The 27,613-nt window shown below is 39.5% G+C and overlaps 1 protein-coding gene and 1 long non-coding RNA gene across 4 annotated transcripts in view; one reads left to right on the top strand and one right to left on the bottom strand.

Moving 5' to 3' along the window:
- Positions 1-27,613, bottom strand: part of FGD4 (FYVE, RhoGEF and PH domain containing 4) — a 211,653-nt gene that overhangs the window by 137,333 nt on the left and 46,707 nt on the right. Inside the window, exon 2 of one of the 3 annotated variants that reach the window (XM_078075867.1) lies at positions 20,082-20,177. The exons of 1 other annotated variant lie outside the window; for it this stretch is intronic. In XM_078075867.1, the coding sequence (XP_077931993.1) occupies positions 20,082-20,177 (96 nt within the window). Of the gene's footprint in view, positions 1-20,081; positions 20,178-27,613 lie in introns of those variants that run through there. One more of the 3 variants, XM_078075872.1, reaches the window with a different exon arrangement.
- On the top strand, positions 1,281-24,797 carry LOC144382357 (uncharacterized). Its single transcript, XR_013449137.1, has 3 exons — positions 1,281-1,334; positions 18,310-18,538; positions 24,630-24,797. It is a non-coding gene; the product is annotated as an uncharacterized LOC144382357 (long non-coding RNA).

Here is a 27,613-nt window from a genome sequence, read left to right as displayed (position 1 = left end):
TACTGGGGTAGAATGGGAAGGATGGGGCCAATGGCATGTGATTTTACTGCAGTTACAGCCTTTAGATTTATAACAAACTATCCTTTAAAAATAGGTTTTAAAGGGTCTTAGGATTTTTTTCATGTTCATCAGAAAGTCCTAGGAAATGTTGAAGTGCAAAACACAGTGAAATAGTGTTTATGCTCTCCGTTTCCTGAGCAAAAGGCCTTCTATTTCCTTCCTGGGCTACCTAACAATGCCAAATAACTTCATAAAAACAGGATTTTAAAGGAGGAGAGGTACCAATAAGCAAATTTCTTATCCTTGCCATGAATCAGAGAAAATTACTGATTAAAGTCAATGCTTTAGTTAATAAATCACAGACTTCTCAAAACACCTAATAGTTTATCATCATGTTAATTTAGCATTTACATAACAATCCAAATGCTAATTTCCCTTTCATGTGATATTCAGATGTTGTCAGAATCAAACTCTAATACTGAGAGTCAGTTCACTTTTGCTATATCACTTCTTCAAATTACTATGTCTCTGAAAGAATGACAAATTGAAAATAGTATATTACCTTAAAGAACTTGACAATACATGAGGAAATTTTGATGGATAGAAAAAGCACTTAATGTAGCTTATGAACCAAACAAGTATGGAGGAAACTACTTGGAGAAACTCACTAAAATCATGAAGTCTTAGAAATTTAGAAATCCTCCCATTGTATGGGTGAGAAAACTGAGGCCACGGGTGTCAAAGTAGATGTAGCCATACTGATATATTAGGGAGACAAGCTATATACAATCCAGATCTTCTGATAGATTTTTTTCAGTATAATTTCCATAGCATTATATTTCTAAATTAGTTCTTAAACATGCTGTTATCCAGTAGAATACTTTCAAGGAGTGGTGATTTTAAGAGCTAGCAACCCACCTGCAACAATCTCTTGCTATCAATGAATGTCATTATCAGCTTTGAAAGCTAAGCTCTATGAAATGAAAGGTATAGTAAAGAGACAGGACATGTTCACAGAGTGTGGATACCAACTAGCTGAGGGCTTCACCAATCCAAGCCACCATCCCCACCCAGATCAGCCCAGGGCTGGGATGTCCTCTGTAGAGTCAGGGTAGGTTTTACACAGGAAGCGCTGGAGTATGTGCTCAGGCTTCAGTGATGAAGTCAAATGAGGATGTCAGCATTTTTGGTTCCCTTCAAACTGACCACATGCCAGTAAACTATTGGCTAAAACTGCAACTGTCCTCCTCCACTACAGTGCACCAGGGCCAGAAGGATCCTAATGAGTATGTTGGCTCCGGTTCTTGACCTCTTTTTCACTGTTTCAGCATGTGGTAAGCAAAGAAAAAGAAAATTCATATAAAATATTTTCTGATAATTTGACCCTGTATAGTATAGATTTTTATATGTCTATAATTAATTAAGCCTCTTCATCACTGTTCATTCAGATACTATGTGGCTATAGCTGTAGAAACAGGTCGCAAAAATTACACTGAAATAACATTTCTCTCATAAATGTGTGGGTTTTTTTTTTTTCCCAGTTTGCGGCTTATATATTTTGGTCTACTACATTTTATAAGAACAGATTTACCTGTCTTGGCTTCAAATCAAGTGATTTGATCAGTTTAGTCACACTATATACATTAATTAAATTTGAGAATGGCTTTAGAAACCATGATATTAACCAATCTGTTACAAAGGTAAAATTAGTACCCTACCTCCGAAAACATTATTTAAATATTTATCTAAAAATAAATCTTTAGAAAAGGGAAATAACAAAGCTATTTATCTGTTCCTAACACCATCATTCTGTTCCATGTCTTGATAAAATTATCAGTAACTACAGCTGTATACTTACGTGTTCTTCTCATGAGAACCCTGACAAAGAGGGGTCGTTATAGGCTCATTTTACAGATGGTGAAAGTGAGAAGTCAAGTTAGGCAGCTTTCTCAAAGACTAAGTGGCAGGGCTGCAATTCAAACCATGCACTGTTCAACTTCAAAACCTGGTCTCTAAAATCCAAAATGCCTGCTTAGTCTCCCAAAGCTTTCTCGAAGTTACTAACCTTGGATGAGAGAAGAAAAACTTTCACCCTGAGTTTTCTTGTATTTAACCCCAAACTCAGAAACTGAAATGGTTTATACCTGGGAAACTTCTGCTTTCTACTCCATGTGACCTTTTCATAACCAAACTCCTCAAAACTTTGTATTTAATCTACTTGTAAGCCAATAGTTTGACAAATGATCCTCCTTTTGTATAACTCACCCCTTAGTCCACCCAAGCAATAGTCAGTTTTAGCTTAGTTTGCCCATTGGTTATGAGAATGAGAAGAGTACATCTGTCATTTTCTCAAGGCCACTTTGAGCCAGAAATATAATTCTGGTCTAAGGTCTGGTTGCTAAACCACGCTTCCTCTGCAATGGTAAGCTACTATTGGTAGGCTGGTCATTAAGGAACAAAAAAATAACAAGAAGTATGGGATATTTAAAATACTACTTTTGCTGATCTCTTTCCCCTAACTTGTCCCTCCCCTCTATTTGCCCATTTCCTATATATTCTGTATTGTGATTATGGAAAGAAACTGCAACTGCTTTGGCAGATAAGGAAAAAACCTTACTCCTATTTCAAACATGATGCAAATTTCATTTCCTTTTCTTATTAAAATATGGGATATAGCCTCAAGAAGTACAATACTTTCAAAAAGTGTCATGTTAAATCCATTTCTTCTATTTAAATTTTATTGGTACAGATCATTATCTTTTGATTTATAAATTTAAGACACTGCACTAAGAAATGTGTTGGTATCCATGCATATGGTAACTCGGCACTGTTGAGCTAGTCTAAACCGGCACTGTCAACTGAGTTTCTGTGGTGATGGAAATGTTCTGTATTTGTGCAATATTAAGGTAGTGACATGAGCACTTGAAACATGGCTTGTGTGACCAGGGAGATAAAATTAATTTTATTTTAGTTAATTTAAATTTTAAAAACAAGCAGCATAGGACAGCATAGGTCTTAGGTCTGGGTGTCTTTTTAATTTTTATTTTGAATTAATTATAGACTCCAGGAAATTGCAAAAATAGTACAGAGAGGTCCAGTTTCCCCTAATGATTACATCATATTATATAACTATAGTACAATATCAAAACCAGGAAATTGACATTGGCACAATGTGTTTAGTTCTATGCCACTTTATCACTTGTATAGACCTGTGTAAGCACAATCACAATCACGATACTGAAGGATTTCAGCATCACTAAGAGCTCCCTCATGCAACCCATTTCTAGTCATCAACACCTTTCTCTTCACTGTCCCTAACCCCTGCATCCACTACTCTGTTCTCTATTTCTATCATGTTGTCATTTACAGGAACAATCTGTAAGTGGAATCACACAGTATGTGACCGTGACTCTGAGATTGGCTTTTTTCACTCAGCATAATGCTCTTGAGACCTTTCAAGTGCTTGCATGTATCAACAGTCCGTTCCTTTTCTGTTGCTGAGTAGAATTCCATGGTGTGGTTGTACCACAATGAGTTCAGCCATTCACATGTTAATGAACATTACATTGTTAAACAGTTTTTGACAATTACAAATAAAACTGCTATGAACATTCGTGTACAGGCTTAGTGTGGATCTAAGTTTTCATTTCCCTGGGATGGACGTTCAGAAGTATGACTGCTAGATTGTATGATGAGTGTCCACATGTGCTTATTTTCATTTGTTACCTGTATATCCTCATGGTGTTTGCCCATTTTCTAATTAGGTTGTTAGGGTTTTCCTTTCTTTCTTTCTTTTTTTTATACTGTTCAGTTTTGAGAGTTCTTTATATATTCTAAGTAGAGTCCTTTGTCAAATATAGGGTTCTTAGATATTTTCTTCCAGTCTATCGTTTGTCTTTTTGCCCTTTTAACAGTCACACAGCCAAAAGATTTAAACTTTGATGAAGTCCCATTTATCAATATTTTTTCTTTTATGGTTTTTATGCTTTTGGTGTCATGGCTAAGAACTTTTTGGTAAGTTCTAGGTCTAGAAGATTTCCTCCTAGGCTTTCTTTAAAAAGTTTTACAGTTTTATGTTTTACATTTAAATTGACCTATTTTGAGTTAATTTGTGGATATAGTCTAAGGTTTAGGCAGAAGTTCATTTTTTGGGGGGGTCCATAGATATCCAATTGCTCTAACACCATTTGTTGAAAAGATACACTCTATTTGCACCTTTGTCAAGAATCATTTGGCTCCACTTGTGTGGGGCTAATTCTGGGTTCTCAATTCTGTTGCACTGACCTATTTGTCTATCCCTCTGGTAATACCATAGTCTTGGTTACTGTAGCTACATCACGTCTTAAAATTAGAACGATTCTCCCCACATTATGCTTCTTTTTTCAAAACTGTGTTTTAGCTGTTTTGGTTACTTTGCCTTTCCATGTAAATTTTAGAATAATCTTATCTATACCTATAAAAAATCTTGCTAGAATTTTAACAGGAATGTTGTTAAACCTATACATCAATTTGAGAGAACAGTCATCTTCATTGTATTGAGAGTAATCCAATCCAAGAACACAGTATGTGTCTCCATTTATTTAGATTTTTATTTCTTTCATCAGCACTTTGTAGTTTTCATGGGTATATCTTTTAAAAGCAACACAATGACCTAGAAATAGCTTATAAATGCCACAAAAATAAAAAGCAATAGTCTAAACAGGTTTTGGAAATCAAAGTGATCTGGGCTAACTAAAAGTTAAAAATCAAGAATCACACAAACACAAATATATTCATTTGGGGCAAATAAGCAGATTTTGCTGAAAGACTGGCTTCCCATCATTTACAAAGAAATAAAAGGGCACTACAGGTAATTCTGCAATTAAAACAGTACACAGGACACATTGGAAGTTTAAAGGATGGAGTACATACCTTCCCATTATAGGTAGCACTTCTTCCCTTTCTTGATTTTATTTTTCCTATGTATCAAAGCCGTGCATTACATGTGCAATAATAGTGCAAGACGAGGGCTCTAAATTAAGTACTTGCAAAGGTCTGTTCCAAGTCCTACAATATTTTAGGGATTATATTTTTGAAAAGTGATAGAAAATAATGCTTTTTGAATGTTGCTGCTTAGATATCTACAGAGGGCAGGTCAAGTGGAAAAAATTCTGTTGAATAGTAAATGTATATAACTATTTGGACAATCTATGAAAGCTGCAGGGAAAAGTGAGAAACAAGAAAATTTTGAAGAGATTAAAATTAGTTAGCCCAGAAATGAGAATTCTGTGAAAATATCTGTAAAGTAATTAGGAAGTTATGTACCTACCCAAGGGAAATGAACAACTTAAAAATATACACAAGAATACATTCTTAACAACTGGAGTTCAAAATAGTGAGACCACAGTAGGTTGTACAAACCCTGAAATAGGTAAGGTCCTATTCATGATGAGTATAATTGTGAAGTATAGTTGCGAAGGTAGGAGAGTACAAAAATAATTGAGAGACCATCAACATTCTATAAGCGTATGATCCACATCTTCAAAAAACCATGCCCAGCTTTCAAATCTGACTGAGTAAGAAGAATCTGGACTGGAGACTAAGGAACAATTAACAGTGACTATTTCCTGCTTACCTCTGTGTCTCCTAGAATGCTTTATCAGTTCACACACAATAATTGCTTGATGGACTGATGACTACCTAGGATATCCCAAAGCAAATGGAATTATAATTGGTGGAGAAACAGAGGAAGACAATTTCTGAAAACCAAGAGCATGGGCATCATTTTCTAAACTGTTGGTCATGATTACCATGCTAAAGAAGTTGGACACTGGTAGCGAGAAGGATTCTTCCACAGAATCAAACACATGTATCATGGTCATCTTATCCACACTATCCATAATCTCACTCCTGAAGAGGTCACTGCACCAGACTGGGCAGTGTATGGGGAGAATAAAGAAGAAAAAACAAACAGAAGAACCAAGGAGGTGGAGGGGGGGAAAAAGGAGGAAGTGCATTATTAGTCAGCTTGAAAACTACTTAGATGTAGGAGAGTAAAAACTAAAAGTAAGGGAAACTAGTGCTGCCCCAAACATTTTTATAACTGATCAAATTAAAGAAAAAATATTCAAGTTATTTTATGTTTAACATCTTATCAGTACTATCAAGATAAAGTATAACCAAAACCAAAACTATTCAAATGTTCGATTCTAAGCTAAAAATAGGAACTAAAGGTCAAAGATTTAACACCAGTCACATTCATTCAATTTTAAAGCTACAAGTTGTATTTAAACTCTTGAATCACTATTGTAATAAAGCACTGTTTGATTTTTTTTTAATAGAACTCCAATTTGAATAGGGAAAAATCTACTAACATAAGTGCTTGACAAATTCAGGAAGCCATTTACTAACCTATATGAGCAAACCTAATACATGATTCGGGTGAATAAACAAAATCAGAGGCCACTTCTTCCGGCTGTTTTGTCCTTTCTTACCAATCGAAACAGCTGCACACAGAAGTTCCAAATGGTAGAAAACCTTGAGACTCTTTTACCCTATTATTCACCTCTGCCTTTACCACAATCATTTCTACAATGCACCCAGAGCCTACCTTTCATTGTTCACAATTCCTGAACAGTATTTAGTCCCTATTATAAGAAGGAAAGTCTGTAGAAGGGGGTTATTTCTCTGCCTTTGGTAATAAAAAAGGCAATCTTTACTAAAAATAACCAGTTCCATTTTCAGACCAATTAAAATCATAAATGCATTCAGACATCCCTGTCACATCCAAATCTTGACACAACAAAGGTGCTAAAGACTATATTCTGTTAATGAGGAATTTAAATTTAATTCTACCAAAAAAAAAAAAAAAAGACTTTTGTGCACCAGTGAAATGCAACATTTAAAATTTTCACAAACAGATACTGAGAGGCTCTTTATATGTACATGTTTCTTTTAACCTCCTTCCAGAGCTTGAACCTCTCTCCAACAATTAACTTGTAAATTGGTGAATTTACAACTTACGCTGAGTGCCTTTTCAGTACTACAAAAATCAAAAGCAAAAACCAAAACACCAAAAACAAAACCCAAAAATATCTCTAACAGGTTACAAGTGGGTTAATGACAGCCACAAATTCTTTGCCACCATTCCCACACCAAGAGGTGGGGTCTATTTCTCCACCTCCTTGAATGACTATCCAACAGAAAACAGCAGAAATGACATTGCACCAGTTCTGAACTACATCTTTAAGAAGCCTGGCAATTTCTGTTTCCTTTTTGGAGTCCAGCTGTCATGTTATGAAAACGTCCAAATAGCTACACGCATGAGAAAGGCCTACATGGAAGAGAATGAAGGCCCAGCTGACAACTCCAGCTAAAATCACAGCTGACGGCACCAAGCTGCCAGCCCTGCAAGTGAGCTACCTTGGAAATAAATCTTATAGCCTTAATCAATCTGTTCCAGCAGACAACACATAGACCAGAAATGAGCCATCCTTACCAAACCCTGGCCAGAACCCAAAGCTGTGAGCAAGAAAATAGTTGTCTTTTTTTTTTTTTTTTAAGATTTATTTATTTATTTGACAGAGAGAGAACACATAAGCAGGCAGAGGGAGAGGGAGAAGAAGGGTCCCCGCTGAGCAGAGAGCCTGACGTGGGGCTCTACCCCACGAACCTGAGATCATGACCTGAGCCAAAGGCAGACCCTTAACCAAATGAGCCATCCAGGTGCCCCAAAAATAGTTGTTGGCTTAAGCCACTAAATTTGGGGATGATTTGTTAGGCAGCAACAGATAACCAAAACAAAGTTTGGAACCAGAAGAGGGGCTGGAACAAAAACCTAAAATATATACTGACTTTGGGTCCGGATGATGGGCAGAAGTTAGAAGAATCTTGAGGAGACAGTTAATAAAGATCTGAAAATGTGAAGAAATGTTACCAGTGGCTGAAGAAAGGGAACTTACATCACGTGCTGGCAGAATAATTAGCAAACCCAAAGCATGCAGTAACATGGAAATAGAAAAGGCACCCAATGAGCTCATGGATCTGACTAAGGAGAATTTCAGGAAGAATGCTGAAAGTACAAAATGGTTCACGTTAGCTACCTATGATAAAATATGGGCAAAATGAACTAAAAAAGGAACAGTTTGGTTCCTTTTCAAGTAGAATTTAGAGGAAATAAAAAGGAGCAGACTTGATGGGTTCAAAAATAAAACCATTCCTCATTTCAGTATCTTAGCAAAAAGCAAGCTCAAAGTAAGACATGGCTCAAGGCAAAGATCAAATCCTGGAGTGCCAGTAAAATGTGGCCTCAAAACCTTTTTTGAGCCCTCAAAGATTTTAGGTGGTTGGTTCCTCATAGACTATGTTAGACCAGTGGTTCTAAAACTTCGTGTGCACCAAACTCAGCTGGGGTTGGCGGGGGGAGGGTGTTAAAACCCAGACTGCTGCATCTGATCCCCACGGTTTGATTCAGCAAGTCCGCTATGGGGTCTGACCTCTGTAGTTCCCAGGTGATGCTAATGCTGCTGGTAGAGAGATCATACTTTGCAAATCATAGTGCTAGACCAAAAGGCTTTGCAGGATTTTAAGTGTGTCTTAAGAACCATCTCTACCAGACAGTAGAGCTTGTAAGAATTTTTTTTAAAAAGACTTTATTTATTTATTTGAGAGAGAGAGAGCACAAATGGGGAAGAGGGTAAGGGGCAGAGAGAAAGAGGGAGAAGTAGACTCCCCTTTGAGCAGGTAGCCCAGCACTGGGCTCGATCCCAGGACCCCCAGATGATGAACTGAGCCGAAGGCAGGCACTCAACCAACTGAGCCACCCAGGTGCCCTGAGCTTGTAAGAATCTTAATGGTATTTTCACATAATGCCCTGACTTAAAGGCAGTTTAAGGTAGAGCCCTGTTTCAAAGAGATTTGTGGGAATGGTTTTAATCTAATGTTGTGAACCCCAAAGCAATCCATGAGAATACTCCTAAAAACTCTAAAAACCTATCAGTGGAAAGACCACCAGTCTGGACTAAAAAGACATAGTTCAAAATGAAAAATACCAGGGCCCTTATTCAGACAGGAAGAGGCTACAAACATAAGTCATTTCTTATGGAAAACTAAGATTCAGAGGACATAACCAGGAGTCTAGAGAGTAGAGACAAGAGCCACAAAGAACCACCCAGATCATAAACTAGTCCTAGGGCGCCTTGAGTGGCTCAGTCAGCTGGGCATCCAACTCTTGATTTCAGCTCAGGTAATAATCTCGGGATCGTGAGACTGAGCCCTGCGTCAGGCTCTGTGCTGGGTGTGGATCCTGCTCGGGATTCTCTCTCTCCCTCTGCCCCCTGCCCCCTTCTCTCTCTCCCCCTCTCCTAAAAACAAAACAAAACAAAACAAAAAAAACATAAAAAAACAAAAACAAAAAAACTACTCCCTAAACAAGGAACCATTGACATTTACCTAGCTGGATTTTAGAACTGTTGTGGACCGGGGACTGCTAGGTGTCTCCCATTTCCCCCCTCTTTTTTTTTTTTTTTTTGTTGTTGTTGTTTTTATTGTTTTTAAATAACAGCTTTACTGAGATATAAGTCACATGCCATACAATTTACCTGAAGTTTGCAACTCAGGGGTTTAAGTATATCCACAGATACAACCAGATAGCTTTAAAACATTTCCATCACCTCAAAAAGAAACCTGTATCCTTAGTTATCATCCCCCATACACCCATCCCACTGGCTCTAAGAAGTTGCTAATCTACTTTGTTTCTACAGATTTACCTATTAAGGACATTTCATATAAATGGAATCAGACAATATGTGCTCTCTGTGACAATTTTCTTGTACCTAGCGTATTTTCAAGGTTTATCCATGTTGCAGTATATATCAGTACTTCATTCCACTGTATGGATATACCAGAATTCATGTTTCTATTCATCATTTGATAGATATTTGAGTTGTTTCCACCTTTCAGCTATTATAATGTTGCTATGTTGTATTCACGCACAAGTTTTGGGTAGGCATATTTTTTCCTTTCTCTTATGTATGTAGGTCAAATGGTAACTCTATGTTTAACCTTTTATGGAATTGCCAGACTGTTTCCAAAGTGATGGCACCACTTTACATTCCCACCAGCAGCGTATCAGTGTTATGACTTCTCCACAGCCTCTAATACCTTTTTGAAGGAGAGTGTCTGTTGCAATTTTCCTGCCCCTGCCTTGCCGTTGTATGTTGGGTGGGGGTAGGAGAGCAAATAACTTGTGCCTTTAGTTCACAGGTATTTGGTTTGAGATTAGCTATACCCAAACAGCCTCATCTGCACCTGGACCTGATTTAGATGAGCTTCTGGACTCCAGCTAACATAGCAACGGAGTGAGGCTTGTGGGGGTCTTGTGTGTGGACTAGTGTAGTGTGCATATGTGAGGGGCCAGAGAGCACACTGTGGTAAACTGTCATTCCGGTGGTCACCTCCAATGAACCACACTTGCGGGTATTCACGTCCTTGTACAGTCCCCTCCCACACGGATGCTGGGCCGGGCCTATAACTGCCGAAACCATTAGAATATGTCAGAAATGATGCAGTGCCAGTTCTGGGCCTAGCCCTTAACTGGTTGGGCAGCATCTACTTCTTCCATTTTGGAACCCAGACACCACAAGGCCACCTAAGCAGCCACCGAGTCCCAGCTCCCAAGCAAGCCTCAGAGCACCACAGCCATCCAGCATCCAGATGACACCACATAGAACAGAACCTCCTGGTCAACGCACTGAATCAGGAGATAAGTCGCTGTTTTAGACTATCAAGTTTTGGAGTGGTTTATTACATGGCCATAAATAACCCAAACAGGTCGCTTTTGGTGGTATTTTAAGCTTCACTTCTCTCTAGTCACACTAGACTACTTAATTATGAAGAACTGTAAAGTGCAGTAAACTTTTTTTCCCCTCTACAAATTCAACCTACTATACCTAGGATCAACTCAACAATCATTTAAGCAAATGAAATATACCTTCTAGGTCTCAGGAGACTTTTCGTAGAGTTATCATCCCCCATACACCAAGTCAGCAGAAAGTTCCCATTTTCAGTAGAAAGCAATGAGCAGCTACACAAGCCCCCAGAGAGGACCAGCCAGGGATGGGAATCTCAGCAGTAGCTGACGTCTCGTGCTCAGCAAGGCACACCAGGAGTACAGACCAATCCGAGGAAAGGCCCTGCATCTCAGGAATTCGGAAGAGAGGCTGGGGGCACACAAATACCAGGCAGTCAGTGGTGACAGCCAGGGAATCCCCCAGGCACAGTCACAAGGGTTAAGATGGCAGGGCTTCAAGAAGCCAGGTGTTATGGCAACCAGTGAAGGTTTTTTTTTTTTAACATCAGTAACATCAATAAGAATTTCTCAACTCTGCTTTGTCTTACGTTGACACAGCTGCTGTCCTTCTGCTTAGCTCCTCTGGATTTAAAGGGCTCTCACGTGTCTAGCCCAGTCACCCCTATCATTCAGTTTATCTTAGGTATGGTCATGACGGCATGCTAGAATCTCAGAGGCTTTCTGCATCTCGAGAATACAGACAATAATAAATCCCTCATAACATAGAATTATTCTAATTTTCACAGGATAATACTTAGAAAAGTTCCAGACACACAGTAAACTCTCAATATATTACACTACCAGTATATTACATGTGGTAACTTTGTTCAATTGCAAGTGCATCTGCCCTAAAAACAATGATCTTCAAGGGAAAAAAAAAATACAGAGTATCAACTCACAAATCTATTAATTGAGAACTGGTTTAAACAAATTGTAGTACAGCTATACGGTGAAATACTATGCTAACTTAAATAATAAAGGAAGAGGATTTTGAGAAATTTGATGTGGAAAATTTCCAATACATATCAATGAAAAACCAAGTTGAAAGAACATATAACCCCATTTTAAAAATAAGTCTATCCTGCTTGTATATGCACAGAAAACAAATCTGGTAGAAACCACCAGACTAACTAGACACCACAATCTGGGTGCGAATTTCACTTTCTACAGAATATATTGCTATAATATTTGGTTTTTAATAGTAAGCACATGACTCTTATCATCAGAAAAACATGAAGAGAAAGGCACACAGAGCCTTCTTAAAAAACAGCATGCTTTTACCTGAATTTGTTCACATGGTATTCAGCGTTCATTCCTCTTTAGCACTCAGAGTGGCTCAAGTCTGTTTTTAGAACAGTGTCGGGAGCTGCTATATGAGCTGTTTCCTGTATGGGATAGCTATTTTTAATTAATGAACATTTTGTTGTAAGAGTTCACTGGAAAATAAAACCACCACCATTTCTGCAAGTCAAACGAAAGAAAGGCTTACTCTCTAGAGTAAAATGAAAGATTTCAGTTATAAAAACATACTCTAAAAGGTATTAGATGGTATGTAATATTGAGTACTAAGCACTTTATTTCCACTGTGATACTAAGATTAATCTCATTTAAAAATTTCTCAAGGGAATCTAAAACTTCTATTTACTTCATCTCTCCTAAGGAAAAAAAAATAATACAGCATTCTTCCTATCACAGGCATTCAAACGTGAGCTGCAGGGAACATCAGAAGTGAGAGAGAAAAGAGAATGAATACAGAAAGAGAATACAGCTTTCCAAACATTTACTGAGCAACTAGGTGCAAAATACTGTTTTATACTAACTAGAAGAATTAAAATTGTGGTTGCTCTATCTGTAAGGATATTAGCAACCAAATCACCCCTTCTAAATCATTAGATTCTCCCAAGGTTTATGATATGGCCCAGAAAATAGCTGCTATGTAAACCAGTTTTATTTATCTATGCAATTCTTCAACCCGTGGGGTCACAGCAGAACTAAGGGGTCCTCTCAGGGAGCCAGCAGCAGGGCCAGAAGGTAAGAATTCAGGGGTTAGGTAGAAGAACCAGAGTTCCAAAGGCCCCACCAAGCCACTCCTCCCCAAAATGAAGACGGGATTTTCCTGCAGATCTAAGAGAAGGTTCTAAGAAGCAGCCTGCCCCCACCCCCGACACACATACAGTGTATGTTAATATGCAGTACAGTCACAAAAACAAGGGTTTATTGTTCTCTTGACAAACTGTACTCATGACAGGTGGCAATACACCCATTTACACTTAACTCTACCCACACCCTCTCCACTCACTTCCCTAAATTCCTTGCATTTGTAAACTACTACACAATTTTTTTAAAGATTTTACTTATTTATCTGACACAGAGAGAGAGAGAGAGAGAGAGAGAGAGCGCACAAGCAGGGGGGAGCAGCAGAGGGAAAGGGAGAAGCAGGCTCCCTGCTGAGCAGAGACCTGAGCTGAAGGCAGACACTTAACCAACTGAGCCACTCAGGTGCCCCTATTATACAATTTTATTTTTACTTTTTAAGATTATTATTTATTTATTTATTCGACAGAGAGACAGCGAGGGAGGGAACACAAGCAGGGGGAGTGGGAGAGGGAGAAGCAGGCTTCCTGCCGAGCAGATAGCCCCATGCGGGACTCGATCCCAGGACCCTGGGATCATGACCTGAGCCGAAGGCCGACGCTTAACCTACTGAGCCACCCAGGCGCCCCCCATTATACAATTTTAAAAGTAACTTCTTATCTGTTAATTTGATTCAAACAGGTTAGAGAATTTCTACCTAATACACTGAACAAAAAATGCTGGCATTTAAGAGATATTCTGAGGATGAGATGGTAAAGGCTCTAATGTCCTATGAAGGCCTTGCCTATAGCACACCTCACAGGGGGTGTGATGGCTAATTCTATGTGCCCACTTGGAGAGTGTTTTTGGATAAGACTAACATTTAAATCAGTGAATTCTGAGTAAACAGATTGCCCTCCATAATGTGGTAGGCCTCGTTCAATCAGCTGACAGCCCCGATAGAACAACAACAAAATACCCAGCCTTCCCAAGAGAGAAGTCTCCAGCAGACTGCCTTCGGACGTCATCTACACCGCGGGCTCTCCTGGCTCTTCAGCCTGCTGATTTGGACTTGCCAGACTCCACAAACCCACAAGCCAATTCCTTATAATACATGTGCACACATACACATACCCACACACCCTACTAGTTCTGTTTCTCTGAAAATCCTGAATACAGGGATCCCCTTTGGGATGTCATAGCCTGGCTACCAGCAGTTTAATATCTACACAGGAAGAGTCATTCAATGAGGGGGAAATGGCCTCTCCTGACCACAACATGGCTAAGCCTTCTTCCAGTCATGGTGCTCTCCAGCAAATCATGCTGTTTAGGAATACATGAATATGCCTGGAATAGGATATAGCTAGGCACACCTTATTATCCCTTACTTATTAGATTCCTAAGAAGAGAAAGAGTCCTGAAGGCAGTTTATACTCTGCTCAAAGCTTTGAAACACAAACATAATATAAACAAAATCACATAATTAGATAAATTGGCCTCAGCAATGACCTGCTGAGGCCATTGTGGAATTGAAAGGAAAATGGGAGGTAGAGACAATAGACAGTGGTAGAAAGTACACTGATCTCTGTTTTGGAGCATCACACATTTTCTCCATTACAAGTGACCGAATTATTCATGCTTGCCTCAAAATACCTTAGTATCACCAAATATTAACCTAAATAGTTATGGAACTCCCCTACCCAGTTCTCACCCCCTTCACCAACATTTGCCTGGTTAAGCAAATGAACCAATGTAAACACACCACCTGTGGTCATGCCCACCACATCACCCCTCTCTCATCCTGCTGCTGTCTAATGTAGCCTGTCCCCACGGAGCAGCGGCACCTACAGGGCATCCCTCTACAACCATCCTCTGATCACTGAAACTGCTACTTCTCCATGCTCTCCTTACAGTTCCTCATCTTCCCATGAAAATAGTACCTGGAGCCTACCCTGACAGTTTCCATGTTGGGAGAAAAGTAAGTGCCACCACACCAACATGTTGAAATATTTCTTGCATATGAGCTTTTTAAACCTAAACTTTCTAGGGGTGCCTGGGTGGCTCAGTTGGTTAAGTGTCTGCCTTCGGCTCAGGGTCCTGGGACCGAGCCCCTCATTGGGCTCCCTGCTCAGCGAGGAGCCTGCTTCTCCCTCTCCTGCTCCCCCTGCTTGTGCTCCTTCTCTGTCAAATATATAAATAAAATCTTAAAAAAACAAACAAACTATACTCTCTATTGCCTTTACCTCATCACCTCTCATTTCCACAATATATCCTGCCCTAGGGCCACTATACCACTCTAGTTTTTAATCCCTATCACAAATTGAAGTTGTAGGCAGAATAGATACTATACACAATTTAGAGATGAAGACACAAAGACAAAAAAAGATAAACTGACTTGTACAAGATCAGACTATAAATAAAACTACAATTAGGACCCATTTTTCTTTTCTCTCTTTTTTTAAAATTTTTATTATGTTAATCACCATACATTACATCATTAGTTTTAGATGTAGTGTTCCATGCTTCATTGTTTGTGCATAACACCCAGTGCTCCTTGCAGAGCATGCCCTCTTTAATACCCATCACCAGGCTAACTCATCCCCCCACCCCCCTCCCCTCTAGAACCCTCAGTTTGTTTTTCAGAGTCCATTGTCTCTCATGGTTCGTCTCCCCCTCCGATTTCCCCCCCTTCATTCTTCCCCTCCTGCTATCTTCTTCTCTTTTTTTTTTCTTAACATATATTGCATTATTTGTTTCAGAGGTACAGATCTGTGATTCAACAGTCTTGCACAATTCACAGCGCTTACCAGAGCACATACCCTCCCCAGTGTCTATCACCCAGTCACCCCATCCCTCCCCCCCCACCCCCCACTCCAGCAACCCTCAGTTTGTTTCCTGAGATTAAGAATTCCTCATATCAGTGAGGTCATATGATACATGTCTTTCTCTGTTTGACTTATTTCGCTCAGCATAATACCCTCCAGTTCCATCCACGTCGTTACAAATGGCAAGATCTCATTCCTTTTGATGGCTGCATAATATTCCATGGTATATATATACCACATCTTCCTTATGCATTCATCTGTCGATGGACATCTTGGCTCTTTCCACAGTTTGGTTATTGTGGACATTGCTGCTATAAACATCGGGGTGCACATACACCTTCAGATCCCTACATTTATATCTTTGGGGTAAATACCCAGTAGTGCAATTGCTGGATTGTATGGTAGCTCTATTTTCAATTTTTTGAGGAACCTCCATACTGTTTTCCAGAGTGGCTGCACCAGCTTGCATTCCCACCAACAGTGTAGGAGGGTTCCCCTTTCTCCGCATCCCCGCCAACATCTGTCATTTCCTGACTTGTTAATTTTAGCCATTCTGACTGGTGTGAGGTGGTATCTCATTGAGGTTTTGATTTGGATTTTCCTGATGCCGAGCGATGTTGAGCACTTTTTCATGTGTCTGTTGGCCATTTGGATGTCTTCTTTGGAAAAATGTCTGTTCATGTCTTCTGCCCATTTCTTGATGGGATTATTTGTTCTTTGGGTGTTGAGTTTGATAAGTTCTTTATAGATTTTGGATACTAGCCCTTTATCTGATATGTCATTTGCAAATATCTTCTCCCATTCTGTCGGCTGTCTTTTGGTTTTGTTGACTGTTTCCTTTGCTTTGCAAAAGCTTTTTATCTTGATGAAGTCCCAATAGTTCATTTTTGCCCTTGCTTCCCTTGCCTTTGGCGATGTTTCAAGGAAGAAGTTGCTGCGGCTGAGGTCGAAGAGGTTGCTGCCTGTGTTCTCCTTTAGGATTTTGATGGACTCCTGTCTCACATTTAGGTCTTTCAACCATTTTGAGTCTGTTTCTGTATGTGGTGTAAGGAAATAGGACCCATTTTTCTATTAACTTAATTTATTTTACACAGGGAGGATATATAACAGTTATCAAAAGCATAAGATCTCAAGTCAGATTATATTTGCTCTACCACTTATCACAATATGACCCTCGATTAAGTTTATGAATCTATTAGTTTATTAACCTAAACTATTAGTGGCTTGGTTTCCTTATCTGTAAAACCCAGAACAGTATTGACCTTCAACTGGTTTTTGAGGAGATTTCATAAGATAAAACGGGTAAAACCCTTGAACGTTGCCTGACACATAGGAAACCATTAACAAACTTTATCCATTCTCCTTATTGTTTTATAACTGAATCAGCCTTTCAATGGTTATGATATACATGCCCTACTCACACTTATCCTTTTTAATCTTTTGTAGAATCATGAATTTCAGCTGAAAGAGACCAAACACATTTAAAAACCACAGATAAGTCCAGTGTTTATTTGCATAGCATGTTTTATTGGGTCACATGCAAATACGTGCTTAGCAAAAACTTTAAAAGGAAGTTGGGGGGCACTTGGGTGGCTCAGTTGGTTAATGTCTGACTCTTGATCTTAGCTCAGGTCTTGATCTCAGGGTTGTGAGTTCATAGCCCTATGCTGGGCTCCACGCTGGGCATGGAGCTTACTTAAAAAAAAAAAAAAAAGTTGGGACAGAAAGGAAATACCACAACTCGAATAACACTTCTACCTGTTGAGTTGGCTGCTTATTGGCTGTGTAAAATAGCCAGTAAGTGCAGAACTTAATTTTTCTGTTATGGGGTCACTTTATAGAACACTGACCAGACACACAGTCTTGATATGGCTACATTCTAAACTTAAATGGCAAGTACATTAGGCGGTGCTCTTCCTCTGCCATTTTAGACCTTGGGCCTTTACCCAAAACATTCAATTGCTCTGCCCACATGGCTTAATGCTTCTGCAAAGAAGTGGGCAAGCGGTCAGAAGATCCAAGTTCTCATTTAAATTCTCACGTAACCTTTTCAGACCTCAATATTGCCAATGACAATACCACCCACTCGTCTACTGCACAGGTTCTTCAGAACAAAAACAGTCAAGACAAACCATAAAACACAGGCACTGGCTTCCAGGTTTGCTGCACAGAGGGGAAAAAACCATCTGTGGGGATGGTATCCTCCCAATGAAGGCATCTTAAATATGTGAAGTACAAAGTCTGTAAGAATGGGTTATTTGCCTTTAAACAATGATAGGTGAGGGATACTTTCTTGTGCTATGCTCTTGAACTTGTCTCCAAAATAATTAGTATTTTAATTTGTATGTAAGCCACAATAAAAATACTCTTGACATCGACATTTCCAATTTCATATTATAGAAGGTTTTGGTATCAAGGTTTTTAGTAGTAAGGCAGACCTGGAATGACGCTTTACTAGCATCTCCTCTACTAGCTATGTGACTTTGAGCAAGTTAGCTAACCTTGTAGTTCCCTGGGTTCTGTTTGCTTTTTGGTACAGGTGGTCATATTGAACAAAGAAGCCAATTTCATCTTCTCTCACAGGATTATGAGGAGCAAATGAGGCCACACACACCACGTTATGAACAAGACAGCACCAGCCCACACCGCTGCCCTAGTCCATCCGCAGCTGAGGCAGCAGTCTGTTTCATTCACACCTGGATTTCCAAAGCTGTCTCAAGTGGATTTGCTAGGTGATATGAGTTAACACAAGCCCGCTGATCCAAGAACTGCCAGAAGTAAGTTTAAAACCTATCCACAGAAGACATACAGGGTAAGTAAAAGTTTTAGCAAGACCGTTAGCTGTGATTCACAGTACCTATGTTGCATTTTTCTTTCTGTTCTGACTGCCTTTAATCATAGCTCTGGGCACGAGTACGTGTAGGGAGAGCTGATAAAAATGACAATGCCCCATCTGAAGCTCCAAGGTCTACGACCCAAACTTGCATGTTTCAAGTTCCTCTTCTGTAGGAGTGCTGACAATACTGACTCCACCTTGGGCCTCCATCTTGCTCATGTTTGCTCCATGACCTCTCCTAGGGCTGTGTGTTCTGGGCCCGTTGGAGATTAATATACATACCTTAGAGATGCCCACCAAGGCCAGGATGGGGGGAGGCTTTATTTTGGCCTCCCAGGAATCTGTTAGAGATAACATAGTCTTCCTTCTTTCCTGATGCACAGGTGATGCCACAAGATCTAATTAAAGGGTAGCTGTCAGTTGGGTGCATGCAAGCCCTTCGAGGTGCATGTGAACCCTTTGGTCCTACTACAGTGCCCTTCTGTGTGTCCGCTCGCTCTATAAAATCTGTGGACTAAGGTCTGGACTTTGTGGAGAATAGCTATGCAGCTGCTATGGATCATCATCCTCTGCCCGATCAACCCTGTCAGTCAGTTACCCTGAATCAAACTCTGTGTAATCTATATGAAGTGGCCTTCTTCATTTTCTGGCCTCAAAGTGCCCTCTTGGTTTGGGAGATACTTTACTGTCTCTCCCCCACCTTCTTACGCATTCGCATTTTGAATTTGGCCCTGGATGTTGCCAATCTGCCAAAAAAGAATGTTTTCTTATCTTTTTCTCTAAGGCATAAGATTTTTCAAACTGCGGTCTCATTCCACTAGTGGGTCTGACAGAAAACGGAGTTATGTACACACACAGAAAGGATAAATTTTATTACAGAAACACATGTGTATACACACACACATAGTGTTATACTGGATTGTGGTTCATAAGTTTGAAAACCACTATTCAAAAGCACAGTTACTGACTTTTGAAAAGAAGTAACTGATGGTAACACTACTTTTTAAAAGGTCACTGCGATCACAAAAGAAAGTTTAAAAGGCTAGACCGTTAAGAAGAAAGTTCTCCCTCCTACTTTAGCACATTGGTCCAACTGATCACTAATAGGTCCAAATAACTGGTATAATATTTTCAAGTCAAGAGACAGACACGAAACGAATCATGAGGGAGAGGGCAGGTACAGAGGAAAAAACATTTTATTAATCCTAGGTATGGTGTTAGATTATACACTAGGCACACATACAGACGTCCTCCTTTAATTCCCCCAATCCTGTAAGTATCATGATGTGGTAGCTACACTTCATAGTTCTGCATTTTAAATGATGACCTAATGAAGGTCATTTTCTTGTAGTCACAGGACTGACAAGTTTGGTCATTACCACCCGTGGACCAGCAGTGCCTGGTTTGGGCAGGATAGGGCCTACCTTCAGGATTATGGATAACCAGAAGGTACAATTTAGAACATCCTCCCACCTCTAGCTTTTTCCATAAATAGACAGCACTTAAAACAATAGCTTACTTGGCACAGAACTGGAACTCGGTGAGCAAGAACAGCCAGTGACTTGCTGTAAGATCTTGGGAAAGCCGGCATCTCCATGGACCTCTATTTGTGTATCTATAAAGTAAGTATAACAGTGTCTTAACTCCCTGATCACAGAACTTTGCAAGGTTTAGACAGCTAAGATTTTATGATTCATGCCTTTAAGAGGACACATTCTAAGTAATAAATTCCATCATCAGAAACTTCATCAGAATTAAAATAAGTAGCAGAGATATAAACTCTAGGGCACAAATTCTTTCCCTGTGGCATCCTGACTGGCTACGCCGCCCTCTCCCACCCCCGAAGGTAGGGCTGACCCGGCTTCCTAACCTTCTAGATCTGGCTAGGATTCTTGCCTGTCCTGCCACCTAGTGGCAGCAAGGATTAACAGGACCAGAGCAAGTGTTGACTCCTTGTGTTCAAGAGCGGTTCCCTCAGCCAATCAAGTTTTTTTCCTCAGCCCCCTGCTGAGACGGAGCCTTTCCCCTTGGATCCTAGCTTTCAGATGCCTCCTACCTCACAAAGCCTGTCTTCATTAGGACAAACTTCACTTCCAAAGGAGCCATCAATGGAGAAGCCACTATATTTGCTACCATTTGTTTAAATGGTAAAACATACAGATGGGATTTTAAAGAGACTTAAAGACCCATACAGGTAGAAAATGATCCGTACTCAGAAATTATCCATCTATTAGATTCAAGGCAACTGTGCTACACAACTCTGGGGTCCCAAAGGGGCATTCACAAGCTAGCATTTACGAATGTCACCACATGGACCATTCACATATGTCCAAGGGCCCTGATGAGACTCATCACTAAATATATCTAAGTTTGAGAACCAAAACTTGTCAGAACTCCCTCTTCTTTCTTTGCATCAGGAGCCACCTGGCCTTATATGCAAAGCTAAGCTCCAGAAACGCTTACTTATTTAAAAAAAAAAGAAAAAGAAAAAGAAAAAATCTTCCGGGCGCCTGGTTGGTTCAGTCAGTTAAGCGTCTGCCTTCGGCTCAGGTCATGATCTCAGGGTCCTGGGATCAAGCCCCTCATGGGGCTCCCTGCTCAGCGGGGAGCCTGCTTGTCCCTCTCCCTCTTCCCCTCCCCTGCTCATGCTCTGTCTCTCTCAAATAAATCAAATCTTAAAAAAAAAAATCTTCAAGCAAACCCTAACTTAATAACCCTTATTATTAAGGGGTCAAATGGCCTCCAGCTTTCTACAGCTCTCAGTTGGCTCCCACTTATATTCAAAATAGAAAAACTCTGTGAAGGGTGGGCAAGTAGTTGAAAGGGATTAATAGGTACCAACTTCCAGTTATAAAATAAATCATGGGGATGAAAAGTATAGCACAGGAAATATAGTTGATAATACTGTAATAATGCTGTATGGTGACAGAGGTAACTATACTTACGGTGAACACTGAGTAATATACAGAGTTGTTGAATCACTATATTGTATACCCGAAACTAATACAACATTGTATGTCAACTGTACTTCAGTAACAAGAGTTAAAGAGATAAGAAAAGTTCTCTGTGAATGGTCCCCTCATGCTGAGCCCAAAAGGGATAAAGCAGCATAGGGATATGTAGCACATTTCCTTTCTTTTAATCAAGTTGCCCCTTCCCCTAAAGGGGAGAAACAGCAGCTAATCTTCTTTGTGTCTTTTTTTTTTTTTTTAATTGTTTCAATGAAAGGCAGAAAAGTTCAGAAAAAGATTAAGGAGAACCTACATTTATTAAGAACCTGCCATGTGACAGACACCAAGCTAAGATTTTTTTATATATAGATTATCTTTCTCAAGAAAAATTAAAGCAATGGGACTACAGTCAGAAATCAATCCCCACTTTGTCAGTTACTGAGGGTATAACCTTGAAAACACATTTAAATTCTCTGAAGCCTAGTTTCCTCCCATGTAAAATGGAAATCATGTATTCCATAATGGGTACTACATGGCTATGCACTGTGCCTGGCACGTGTTGGTTGTATTCTCTCCCTCATTGTGGCCCTGGTTATACTTTCTTGAAACAACTGGAGGTGTGGAGAGGAGGGCGGTGGGGGGAAGGCAGCTTTAGGGAGCTAAGTAGAGTCCCAAGCATTTCTGCACTTACAAACTATCTCCAGCCTTTTGTCTATTTCTAAAAACATTTGCGGGGCACCTGGGTGGCTCAGTGTTAGGTGTCTGCCTTCAGCTCGGGTCATGGTCCCAGGGTCCGAGCCCAGTCTTGGGCTCCCTGCTCGGCGGGGGGGGGGGGGGGGGGGGGCGCTTCTCCCTCTCCCACTTCCCCTGCTTGTGTTCCTGCTCTCGCTATCTCTCTGTCATATAAATAAATAAAATCTTTAAAAAAATACTTGCAAACCTATTTAGATGAAAATTAAGTTTCATTTTAAATACAAGCATATAGTGGCTTCCTCACAGATGAAAAAGAAATATGCAGAAAAAGAAGTAATGCATTATCGTATTTGACAATTATCAGGAAAGGCAAACCATGGAGTAAGCTGTGAAGGCATTTAAGGCTGCCACATGGAGAACGGAAAAGTAATTTTTTTTTTTTTAAGATTTTATTTATTTATTTGACAGAGACAGACACAGTGAGAGAGGGAACACAAGCAGTGGGAGTGAGAGAGGGAGAAGCAGGCTTCCTGCGGAGCATGGAGCCCGATGTGGGGCTCGATCCCAGGACCCCGGGATCATGACCTGAGCTGAAGGCAGACGCTTAACGACTGAGCCACCCAGGCACCCCCGGAAAAGTAATTTTTATACCAACTCTCCTAGGACAGATATGAAGTGTTTACTTGTTATTAGCCACCTGACTTTATGCAGAAACCAAACCAAATCCATAACAAAAAGGTCATAGTTAAAACCTTTAAAAAGACAAAGATAATAGTCACAGGGCAGAGGGCATAAACTGGGAACAAGCAGATACTTCCATTTAAAAAATACACAACATTCTTGAAATTCCCCCAGGAAGGTTTCTGTTGCTTTATAACATCTCTCAGTGTTCTGTGGAAATATGCGGATTCAAATTCCACTTCTGCTAGTTGTATAAATTCACAGCAAATAAATAAAGTACCTGGCAAAAAGACATCAAAAGAACCGGAGAAACAGATGAATCAAGGGAAATATTACGACTAAACTCATCGAGTAAAAGCCTCTTAAGCATGGAGGCATTTTTCTTCACCTCGTTAGCTTCTAAGACTGAACGAATCATTTGAAAACTTTTATTACAAGCCTGGAGATACATAAGGAGCCATGAAAACCTTCATCTGACAAGGGCTTAATTAAATACAACAGTAAATTGTGTATTTACATCAGTGTGAGTTGAATATTGCTTATGTTTTTCCCCCCATATGTTCCTGATTCAGATTAGGACTGACTTTCAAAAGGAAAAATATTTTTTTCCTAACTGGGTATTCTATTATCATACAAAAACTTAGAAAAATCAATATTAACTTCGAACATGATGAATAAATGCTGAACCCTCAGACACAGGAACAACACACATCATATATGGATTAGATGTTTCAAGTAGGGTTTCTATAAATACAACTTCATTAAAAATTCACTAGTAATCTACTGGAAAAAATGGGTTACTTGTATTCTTTATCTCAGTTAATAGCATTTAAAAATCCCTAGTTATTCAATAGAAACAATATGTAGAAAGCCCATGAATTTTTAAGAGACCTGGGTGAAATACTCAATCTGTAATACAGTAATTGTGATCTTGGGCAAGGTATTTCATTTCTCCGAACCTTAGTTTTGCTGTCTATAAAATGACAGTGTCTACTTCAGAGGAGTAACGTTAACTTATCACAGAAAATATACAAAGGACACCATAAGGTCTACAGTACCTAGTAAGAATCTAAGATCCTCAGATCACCAACTCTTCTTTGCCTTAGTTTTTCAGCATCTTTCTCTAAACCAATCTTCTCAAGTTTTTTTCATACAACCCATTAAAACTTCTGACTCTGCACCCCAAGAGATGAGTATTTATAAATTATACATGGATGACTATACTAGTATATTATAAAATACACAAAAACAGAACTTTTAATAAGAGGATATAAAGATAAAATGAAAAGCAGTTTTAAATATTGGCTTCATAATATTACTTAATATCTCAAAGCACGATAAAGCTTAAGTCAAAGTTCATACTTCACACTGGATATACATCCAGACTTCAAAGAATCTTTGTGATAATTCTGATTTTAGTTTTTTGGTCACCCTCTTGTCCTATCAGGTTAAACATTATTTTTGCATCATGATGTGACTCAGCGCTACTAGAAGTGCAAGCTCTACTATTTACTTACTGTTCACTTGCATTTTATTGTTAGGCTTATCTTCAAACTGTGGTTTCCTTAAGAGTATTTTTGCACTCATGTATCATTTTGTGAGAGTTTAAAGCTAGCCAATATATTGTGTAAATCCACTGAACCAAATACATACGAACTGTAACGTTTAGCAAAATATTAAAAGCAAAGACAAAAAAGCCCTGCCATCCCCTCTGAGTCACAGGCCTGCCTTTCTCCTTTCAGAAAGCCTTACCTAACACATGGGATGTGACAATGTAACATTCAGACGAGGAAGTCACCATCAACAGATGTAATAACTAAGATGATTTTTCAACATACATAATAAATGCTGGTAAGGATTTTTAAAAAATAATCAAAAGTTCGAATATTTTCTCCCAACACCTGGATTATTTTACATGCCTCCAAGTATACACACACCCTATACCCCACTTAGCCTTCAACTTTTATTTATTTTTTGTTATGTTAATCACCATACATCACATCATTAGTTTTTGATGTAGTGTTCCACGATTCATTGTTTGCGTATAACACCCAGTGCTCCATGCAGAACATGCCCTCTTTAATGCCCATCACCAGGCTAACCCATCCCCCTACCCCCCTCCCCTCTAGAACCCTCAGTTTGTTTTTCAGAGTCTATCGTCTCTCATGGTTCGTCTCCCCCTCCGATTTCCCCCCCTTCATTTTTCCCTTCCTACTATCTTCTTTTTTTTAACATATAATGTATTATTTGTTTCAGAGGTACAGGTCTGTGATTCAACAGTCTTACACAATTCACAGCGCTCACCATAGCACATACCCTCCCCAATGTCTATCACCCAGCCACCCCATCCCTCCCACCCCCCACCACTCCAGCAACCCTCAGTTTGTTTCCTGAGATTAAGAATTCCTCATATCAGTGAGATCATATGATACATGTCTTTCTCTGATTGACTTATTTCGCTCAGCATAATACCCTCCAGTTCCATCCACGTCATTGCAAATGGCAAGATCTCATTCCTTTTGATGGCTGCATAATATTCCATTGTGTGTGTGTGTGTGTGTGTGTGTGTGTGTGTGTGTGTGTGTGTATACACACACACCATATCTTCTTTATCCATTCGTCTGTCGATGGACATCTTGGCTCTTTCCATAGTTTGGCTATTATGGATATTGCTGCTATAAACATCGGGGTGCACGTACCCCTTCAGCCTTCAACTTTTTTTTTTTTTTTTTTTTTTTTTAAGATTTTATTTATTTATTTGACAGAGAGAGAGGGAACACAAGCAGGGGGAGTGGGAGAGGGAGAAGCAGGCTTCCCGCGGAGCAGGGAGCCCGATGCGGGGCTCGATCCCAGGACCCTGGGATCATGACCTGAGCCGAAGGCAGACACTTAACGACTGAGCCACCCAGGCGCCCAGCCTTCAACTTTTGATACAGCTCCTCCAGTCTATGTTCTGCATGGCTTAAAACTGTTATCTTTCTAAATTATAAGTCTGATCACATTACCTACTCCCCTCTCAGATATCCTCAATGGCACTACAACTCCTTACAGGGTAAATCCAAACCCTTCAGCCTTGCATAAAAAGCTTATGATGTGGATAAGGATATTATCTATATCCAGCTTTATCTCTTAGCAATGCCCATACTAAGCCTTATTCTGGAGCCCCACTAAATTCTTAGATGTTTCTAACATATGGTCTTGCATACCTTCACTCATTCAGTAAGCATTTATTGGCTACCTATTATATACCAGGCATTGAGGAAGATAAAGAAGACCCAGTCATTCATTGCCTGCAAATGCCCAGACTCCTAGCACAATTATGAAATAAATAAGATTACAGCATAATGTGAAAAAATACTCTAACGAAGATTTATACAAAGTATTATGAGAGCCTGGGGTCAGAATGCTTCTCAGCTCCTATCAGGTAGGTGTTCCCTCTTTCACCCAGAGTATACCTACCTCCCTTACTCCTTGTTTGATAACCTCTTACTAAGCCTTCACAAATCCAGTTCCAATGTCCATTTTTACTTCATAAACTGGCCTGGAAGGATCTCATGGCTTCTTCCCAGCAGCTCCTATATCACTGCATCATACTGTTATAAATAACACTTACTGCTATATTATTATGACATTTTCAATACAAGTTTTGTGGAAAGGTAAATCTTCAAATGTTACAAAGAGAGCTGGGTAAAGCTGCAAAATAATGATTCCACCTAATGACAACAATCAAATTTTTAAAGTTAAGATTAGCCATTCAAGAAACGTATTTGCTCCACAGGGGTTTTATTTATGCCCATTTTTAATGGAAGTGTAATATACAGAGAGAAAAGTGCACATACCATGCTCAATGAATTTTCACACAACAGACCAGGTCCAGTAACCTGTACCCAGCCTTAGGCCTTTTAAGTCCCAGCAACAATCTGAACATCTGTATTCAGACACAATAGGTGCAATAATCTAGTTTTTAACCAGAATTTTTTTCAAAAATAAAAACTTTTAAATATCAAATTGAGAACTTCAAAGAACAGAAAAATTACAGCAGGAAAATATTTCAGGAATAAATAAGACACTTTAAATTGAGTCAGCTGTATAACCAATGTTTTAATTTTTCATATTGATCTGATACTCTATTTCAAAACAAGTATCTATTTTCCTTGAAAATACTTCTAGATTTTTAAATGCATGCTTGCTTTTTCCACGTTTTTTTGTTGTTGTTGAAGGACACACAATTTAAAAATTAACATAAAAGCAGGGTGCCTGGGTGGCTCAGTTGGTTAAACGTGCAACTTGATTTCGGCTCAGGTCATGATCTCAGGGTCATGAGATCAAGCCCTGAGTCAGGCTCTGTGCTCAGAGCAGAGTTTGCTTGGGATTCTCTCTCTCCCTCTCCCTCTGCCCCTCTCCCCGCTCTGTCTCTCCCTCTCTAAAATAAATAAAATCCTTTTAAAAAAATAAGATAAAACCTTAAAAAAAAACTTTTTAATTTTGTTTGTGATCTTTATAATAGCAATAGTCAAACATCCCCAAACAACTACAATTTACCAACCAAATCTCTTTCAAACAGCTACTGGCTGGCCCAGCTCTTCCTGTATCTAAAGCCTTGAAAACTTAATTTTAATGAATTGGTGACTCAAAAGAGATTTCATCATTCCTGTTGATCATATAACTGGCTATTGGTAGGAGGGAAATGAAGAAAGGACCAGCAATTTCAGCACAAGACTTGGCT

Source organism: Halichoerus grypus, chromosome 6 (assembly GCF_964656455.1).
Source record: "Halichoerus grypus chromosome 6, mHalGry1.hap1.1, whole genome shotgun sequence".
NCBI classification, from domain to species: Eukaryota; Metazoa; Chordata; class Mammalia; order Carnivora; family Phocidae; genus Halichoerus; species Halichoerus grypus.
The sequence above is the reverse complement of the archived record's forward strand: the minus strand, read 5'-3'. Positions and strand labels throughout refer to the sequence as shown.